The sequence below is a fragment of the Pristis pectinata genome, chromosome 25, assembly GCF_009764475.1.
Source record: "Pristis pectinata isolate sPriPec2 chromosome 25, sPriPec2.1.pri, whole genome shotgun sequence".
Classification (NCBI taxonomy): Eukaryota; Metazoa; Chordata; class Chondrichthyes; order Rhinopristiformes; family Pristidae; genus Pristis; species Pristis pectinata.
In genome coordinates, this window is record NC_067429.1 from 21,512,432 (window position 1) to 21,520,620 (window position 8,189).

Genomic DNA, 8,189 nt, shown 5'->3' on the forward strand with positions numbered 1-8,189 from the left:
GCAGTGTTGCTCCAATTATCTGTGGGCATACTGCAACTTACCAGGTGAATTTGCAGCACGTGCAGCATCTCTGACTAAAAATAGAAACTAAAAATTTATCCACAATTAAAATGTAGATAAACTTATTTAAATTCCTGTGTACATTTCTTTTTCATACAATGCTTTCTTGCACATAAACTTTTGAGCCAAAAATTAGATGAATTTCACCACTATTGGGTTGGTATAAAATACAATCTGAAACTTTGCTTTGCTTAGTTCAAGGGATTGTTCTTAATTTCAGTTATAAACTTATCGCCTTTCTAATTATTTGGTCCTCATGTTATTTGGTTTTTCATCTTGTGCATCATAAAATTAAGGTACTTTGTATATTCAAAAATTGCATTGCCGAGTGTTTGGTGCCTGGTATTAACGAAAAAAAAACAAGAAATGATTTAAATTATGATTCCCATGTTTTTTTTCAGTAAAATGACATTACTTGCGATGCACAAATGGGAAATTTAAAAGCGAGTCATGCAACTGTGGCCTGATAAGGGGCTTAGCATGGAGATAATACTTTGATACCTTTTTATGTTTTTCTAGAAATTTGATTGTAGAATTGACATTTAGTGTACAGCATGGAGAACATAAATATACCAGCTATTTTGATCTTCTAGCAAATTGGTTCTAAGGGAAACTTAGCATTTGAGTAATGGAGAGAAATAATTAAAACATTTTTAATGTCCTTTATGAATTGTGTCAGATCTGCAAATTCACATTATTTCCAGACTTGAGATAATTTTCATATGGGAAATGATAAAATGGCCCTTTTGTTTTGAAGAAGTGTAAACTGTTGGGAAAGGAACCTATTGTATGTGATTTGTTCCCTTCTGCAGATTAATGATGATGCTCTGTAGTTTCCTGGAAGGACTGTGATGATGATTTTGGTATTGAGTTCTTAGTTATGGCTTTTAAATTTCCCTCTTTTGTTTTCCCCAACTCCTCCAAAAAAAACTGCCCTGGTTTCAGTGAAATAAGCAACCAAATCCACCTTGCATTCAGCTCTGCACCGTATGGTCTTTCCAAAGAAAGCCTTTTTGAGTATGGGAAAGGGCTGTGTGACTATTGATGACTTTACTTCACTTGCAAAGCTTTCTAATCAAGGCTGTTAAGTTTACTGATGAACAATGGTTATAGGTATTTTAACCAAAAAGTGAGAGAACTGACTTCTGAAGCTGTTTATAGTGTGCTACATTATTGATATCCCAATTCTGGATTAACGTTGTTCCAGATCATGTCTTTAATCCATGATATGTCTGCACTCTGCAGCAGCAACGTTAGGCCAAGTTCCATCCTAGTTTTCAAAAGAGAACTTTCAGCTCAAAGAAAACTACGAAGTACATTGGGGTAAAAGATTTAAGAAAACTACTTTTGCTTTTCTGATTGGTATTTTGTAAGGTTTCCCCTTTGGAAAGAGATCCTAGGTTGTAAATCCAAGTGCAAGCAAGCTGCAGAAAATGAAAAACCTAGAAATTCAATTTTAATGTCTCGAAGGATTGAATGAAAATGGGAAGTAAAAATTTAAGATTTTGAATGCATTAATCTTTAAATCCCTACCACTAACCTGCCCAGGGTAGGCTTTGTACATGTGTTCTGTTCTTTTTGCTCTCTCTTTCCTTCTACTATTTGAGGAACACTGCAGAGGCCCCTCAGAAGAACCTGAGTGCTGCTTTTACTTTTTCAACAAATTAAGAATTGAATGTTCTTCTAACTGAAATTTATGATTTTTTTTCTTGTTAGCTAGAATAGATATCTTTTTGTTGAATGGTTTATGGAGAGCTTCTGAAAGATTATTGATATTTTTAGTTTTCAAATATAGCATTTAGTTCCGAATATTTTAAAATGAGCATTTATTTGTATTGCCACCCATTGGACTGATGGTAGATGTAATCTGGTTGAATATTAAGCCATGCTGGCAGTTTCTTTCCTGGTGTATTTGATTTCAACCAGAATGCCATTGTGGACTCTTTACTTCTATCTACTGGGAAGGAAAGAAAATAGACAAGGTTCTGACTTCCTAATCATTTCCAGTCATTCCTTCTACAAATGTATGGACAATTAAAATAATTGGCTTTCATATAATACTTTCATGAATGAATCTAATGATGCTCACTGCAAAGGCTCTTATTAAAAAAAACAATGATCCAGGCAAGATGTTCAAGGCTGCTAGTCCCTATAGCTCCTGTGGAAGGGAGGTGGGGAGGATATCATTTAGGTTTCTGTTGTATCCTCCCTCTTCAAATAGCCAGTTGGTATCTATACTTCAAAATTACAAGATGTTAAAAGATAGTCTGCCTACTCAACACAATATCCCACACAGGATTCTGCCCGAGGCTGACCAGACTGAATGTACAATGTGGAATTTTCTTTGAATTTTAAATAGAATGGTAGTCAGGAGCTCACTGTAAGTGAGTCGTTTTTGTTAAATAATCGTTAAGTGATTTGCATGAAAGTATATAGCATATTTGTGAAGTATTGAAGTGGTTATAATTCTGACCTTTCTGAGAATGTGATGCAAATAAAAAATGCATTCATATTTTTAGAAGCTTTTGTACAGTTTGATTTCACATGCATGTCCAAAAGTGCATCAATTTATCCAAATCTCTTGTGCTGGGAGCAGTGTCGGTTTTGTGTCTAAGGCAGCCCCTATGGTCTTAATTTCTGGGAATTGATGACACTTTGGACAGCTAAGAAGAGCTTACATATTCTTGGTCATGTTGATTGAAGTTATTGACTCTCATACTGACTAAGTAGGTGAGTTATTCTGCTTTGGGGATACAATTTATTTTGAGTGAATCTTCAAACATTCCTCAAATTCCTTGATATTCATCTAGTTTGGGGTTGAAGTACGTTGTAAGAAGTCTTTTCCAATAGGCAGTGAGCAACAATCTAGGATTGCAGAACTGGCTATTGCTATTGCAAAACTGATTTTATGGGTTACTATATAGGTTAGCTGAGCAGAATATGTGCAGATGGTATCCTTTCTACCTGAATCCCTTCCACACCTCAACATCAGTTCTTTGGTATTTTTAAATGTTATAAGTTGCCCTATTTAAATACTGAGTAATAATGTTGGATAATTAGCAAGCAACTTTTTAAAATATGCATATTCTGCTAAAAATCTTCAGTTACTGCTGGTCTCATAAGGTCAGAGACCTGTAAATATGGAAAAATAAAAAAAAAGAATAAATCTATGAAACCAGATTGAGCCACAAAACAATGTCCTCTGTAAGAGAAACCCATGCAAGTTAGTGTTCGAAATACCCCACACACATTATTTTGTTTGACTCACTCCAGGATCCCACAGAAGCAACGAGATGAATAGTTAGGCTATCGGTTTTGCTTGAAATTGGAATGCTTACTGGCAGGCACGGTAGTGTAGCGGTTAGCGTAACGCTATTACAGCGCCAGCGACCCGGGTTCAACTCCAGCTGCCGTCTGTAAGGAGTTTGTACTTTCTCCCCGTGTCTGCATGGGTTTCCTCCCACATTCCAAAGACATACGGGTTAGGAAGTTGCGGGCATGCTATGTTGGCATCGGGAGTGTGGCAACACTTGCGGGCTGCCCCCAGAACACTCTACGCAAAAGATGTATTTCACTGTGTGTTTCGATGTACATGTGACTAATAAAGATATCTAGGACTATATGTTCTACCAACAGAGTGATAGAACTTTTAATGTCTATTAGAATGACCAACTCAAATGGGTTGAGGCTTGGTTTAGTGACATATGGAAGCAACCGAGTCAAATTGATATCTCATGATGAATTTGATGACTGTTATTCGCCTTGTTTATTGATCTCTGAATTTCCAATGGAACGTCATTAGATATTCACGTCAGTGGATGTTTTCAGGATAATATGGTAATTTTTGCAGCATAGCCTTGTGGTAATTGTGCTAAATTCCAGAATTATTTATGGCTTTCAGAAGGAAATTGGATAAGTTTTTGAATGCAACACATTTGCAGGGCTGTTAAAACAGAAATGTGGGATAGTGAGGCCAAGGTGATTGCTTATTACAGAGCAGACAGACTCGATGGGACAAATAGTCACCTTCTGTGCTCTAGTTTTTTAAAATGAAAGATGAAATCCTGCACCTTACTGCGTTTTCTAAATCTGTCAAGTCAACTAGAGCAGATTTGTGGTCAGTAGGGTTTTACACTTTTTCATAAAACTTTATAATCGATCATTTTAACGAATTGTAGCCTCGGAATTATAAAATTACAGCACAAAAGGAGGCTATTCAGCCCAAAAGCCAAGTCCGCTCCCTGTCAAGCAATCTAATCCATTCCAATACCCTGTTTCTCTCTGCCCTGGTTTATTTTCCCTCAAATGACTGTCCAGTCTCCTTTTTAAGCCATACTTCCACAATCTTGTAGGTACTGAGCTCCCCATCATTGTTACCTTGCACCTTTTAAAAATTGCCCTCAGCCCCCTTCTCCCTGTATCTTCTGCCCTTCACTTTAATTCCTGGAGCCTTCCAAATCCATCATGATCTTGTACACCTCTATCAAATCTCTTTTCAATCTTTCTTCTTTCAAGGAGAATATCCACCAGCACCTCTAGTTTAACTTTGTAACTCTTTCTAGTAAATTTCTGCTGCACCCTCTACTAACCTTTGTATCCTTCCTGAAGCATGATGCCTGAAATTGGACCCAATACTCCAGATATAGCCTAACTGGGGTATAGGTTTTATATAGGTTCAATGTAACTTCACTGCTTTTATGCTTCTTGCTATATTTCTAAGCCCAAACATCCTTAAGCTTTACTAATTGCCATCTAAACATGCCATGCCACTTTCAAACATTCATACACATGCACACCCCAACCTCTCTCTGGTTATAGCTGTAACCAAACAAAAGGGATTTGTCACTTCCAAAATACTACAAATGAAGAAATTTATTTTGCGGTGTTTGTCATAAATGCTTATAAACTCTTACTATATTCCTATTTCTTTTCCTCTTAATCACATGAAGGATGTTCTAGGATTCTTGTTTATAAGCCAGTAATCAATTATGTGATCTCTTAAGCTTGTTCTTGTAGAATAGAATAGTTGCCACCCTCTTTGCGGGTATGTATCTGTTTTCCCTCTTTCAATATGAGAGGTAATTGCATTTGACCAAACTACTAAATAGTTCCATTTTGAAAGTGAAAATGCTGTAACCCAAAAGTACTACTTAATTATAATTATTTTACACAAATGTGCATGCTTGGTAAGTTTTTCATCCCTATGAATAAGTTGAGGTTAAAATAAAAACTTGCAAAGTTGGAGTAAAATAGTGTATAATAGAAATGAATATATTGAACTGTTATGAATGTGTGCATGCATACAATTGATTTATTTCTCTTTCACTTTTATAGCCATGCATCTGACGTAATGGAAACATCTGGTTGGAAGTCTATGGTCTTGTCCCACCCTCATCTGGTGGCTGAAGCTTACCGGTCACTAGCATCAGCACAATGCCCTTTCCTTGGTCCTCCCCGCAAGCGGCTTAAGCAGTCCTAAAGTGACATTTGAAAATGGAGCAAATCATTTTAACAGCACTGACCCGATCACAATGTTGCACAATGCAATGTATGAAGCTTTCTGACGTGCTTCCTGCCGTGGGAAAGACCGTGCTTGGTGTGCTAATGACCTTTCTGCACTAAGCACTTTGGGGAGAAAAACAAAACACAAAAACTTTTGCTGCATTGTCTTGTGTCCCCTAGACTTGGCTGAACGGATTCCTGCTGTTTTTTTTTACACAGATACAGGTTTTTAGATGTTGGCCCAGAAGCTTTCAGTATGGGGAGGGAATGGATTGGGAGGGGAGAGAAAAGAGTAGCCGTTTAACTTGCACTACTTTATCTACTTCATTTCTTGAACTTGAAGCCAGCTTCTGTCAGCACAAGAAAATGGATGGGCCATCTAGAGTCAAAAGGACAGCCTCAACATGAAGGGGGTGAAGAGCACCCAGGCTGTGGATTGATACGACTGGGCTTCTTTTGTCCTTTCAGTGAAAACGTAACTATCTTGGTGTCTTTAGCCACATCTGACCCAAAGTGTGTACATTTGCAACAAGTCAAAAGAGAACTGTCTAATTAGCACTTGCATTATCATTATAATAATAAAAAAAAACATTTTTATGAGGAAATTAAAGCCACACAGATTTGGATCAAGTTTTAAAAAAGTGGGAAGAAACCGTTCAGTTTAGATTTTACCCTTGTGCTCCTAGCATTCTAAGCTAAACAGTGTTTAGATAAAAAAAAGAGCTATGGCTGTGTAAATGTGTTTTCTAAAGATTACAGAGGTTACATGTGTAGAATGTGTGGAAAAATGTATTGGCATTTTTCTCAGATGGCTTAGCAAATGAAACAAGAGTTAATGAACATGTTTTCTTGTTCAGTGGAAACAAAACAGTTCTACTTCAGACCTAGAAGTTAAGCTTCCGTCTCAACTGTTTCTGTCCTAGAAGGAAATGGTTAATTTGCAACAACCTGTCCCAAGGTTGTATTGTCTCCTTTGATTCACTGCTGTTCAGAAGTGGGGGAACAAAAACAAAATTTAATCTCCAGTCTTTCTTTGGAAGATATAAATAAAATACTATTTTGTATTGAAATGCCTTTTGTGTATTTCCTCTACTGAGGAAATCCTTTCCCCAGAAATAATATTGTGTAATATTGTATGGATTTGACAGTAAGTTCAACTTTTATTTAGTGAATAAATTTTGTGCAGGTATCATTTCTGAAGAGTTACTTGCTTAAAAATAATTTGTTTTGAATCTGTTTTCCAAACTTATTTATTAGAGCGAAGTATGCTATTTTGATTTGGTTTGGTAGAGTTTGTAATGTTATGCTTTGAGAACACCTCAAACTTATTTGAAAAGGCTGATCCTTTAAGGTAGTGATTAAAATCGTTCTTGTTTTGTCCTCTTATTAAGGTTGATGTCCTAATTTTGCAAATGCTTTTGAGTATTGATTCAACAAACAATCCTTGCATTCATTGGTTATGGAATTCAGGCATAGTTTCAGTGAAACATGGCTAAGCTATCAATAGTTAGTTTTCTTTTTACCTGTTTTCATTTTCTCTGCTTGAATACTGCTCGGTTTATGTTATCCCTTTCAAAGAGTTTGAGCAGTTCTCTACCAGTCCTGCTCTTTGTCTCTTTTTTCCCCTCCAAAGTAAGCCTGGGTGGTGCAAAGTTTAAACAAAAATACAGATCGGACTGGGAACTTATGGTTGAGTTTGCATTGTGGTACTTTATTACTTTGTTTTAAAGTTCAGCTGTACTCTGTATACCACAGCTGATGGCAGCGTAGCTTTACATTCCTGAAACTATAAACTGTGTGGTCTGCTTTCATTGCTCATGTGAACATAAGAAAAAAAAATGAAATGATAGGCTTATGTATTAAAGAATGCCACCTGTGTATTTTGTCCTTCTATCTACCAGCTTATTCTCCATTCCATCATACCACACTGGTGCATTTCCATTATTGCTTCTTTAGAACTTTCCATCTGTCTCAAACACTTGATAGAGCTTTAGTCTGCAGTACAATGTGAACTAGAATTGTTTAGACTGTGGAGCATCTCATTCAATAGTCATAAACAAAAACTCTATCCAGGAAATTGCTGGATTAAATTGGTCTCTTACTGTGAATTTTTTAGATACATTTGAGTTATAACCTGAAGATACTTCTAGTAGGCACTTAGAATCTAAAAGCAGGCCTGGACAGGAAGTCTTTATTTCTGAAATATTATAGTATAACCGTGAAAAATTATCAAAGGAAGGATATTTAACTTTTGTCTCATTAATAGGTTTTGATTAAAACACAAACCTTATATTCTTCAGGTAGCTAAATATTTATAACATCCAATTGGCAATCAGTTCTCAGCCATATATGGATTTAAAAGAACTTTTATGCAGAGAACAGAAAAATTTAGAAAAATGCTCAGAATAAAATTAATTGGCAAGTTTTTTTCAAATTTAGGCCGAGGAGGTACTCGTTTTCTACTTCATCCACTCTTAGTGATTTTGTTCTGGCTCGCCCATATTTTATTGATATTCTCACATTAGTCATAATTCTGCAGCTTTTGTTTTTTTTCTCACAATTTCCATCTTTAAAAATGAAATTCTGCAAAGAACTGAATTGTTAAAAGGTGTATGGCATTTTAACAT

At 36.2% G+C, this 8,189-nt stretch overlaps 1 protein-coding gene across 3 annotated transcripts in view; it reads left to right on the forward strand.

Annotated features, from left to right (window-relative positions):
• spop (speckle type BTB/POZ protein) overlaps positions 1-7,442 on the forward strand; it is an 89,877-nt gene extending 82,435 nt beyond the window's left edge. For all 3 annotated transcript variants that reach the window (XM_052038558.1, XM_052038559.1, XM_052038560.1), the window contains exon 10: positions 5,395-7,442. In XM_052038558.1, the coding sequence (XP_051894518.1) occupies positions 5,395-5,539 (145 nt within the window). In that variant the 3' untranslated portion in view covers positions 5,540-7,442. The remainder of the gene's footprint in view (positions 1-5,394) is intronic.
• The last annotated feature ends 747 nt before the right edge of the window (positions 7,443-8,189 follow it).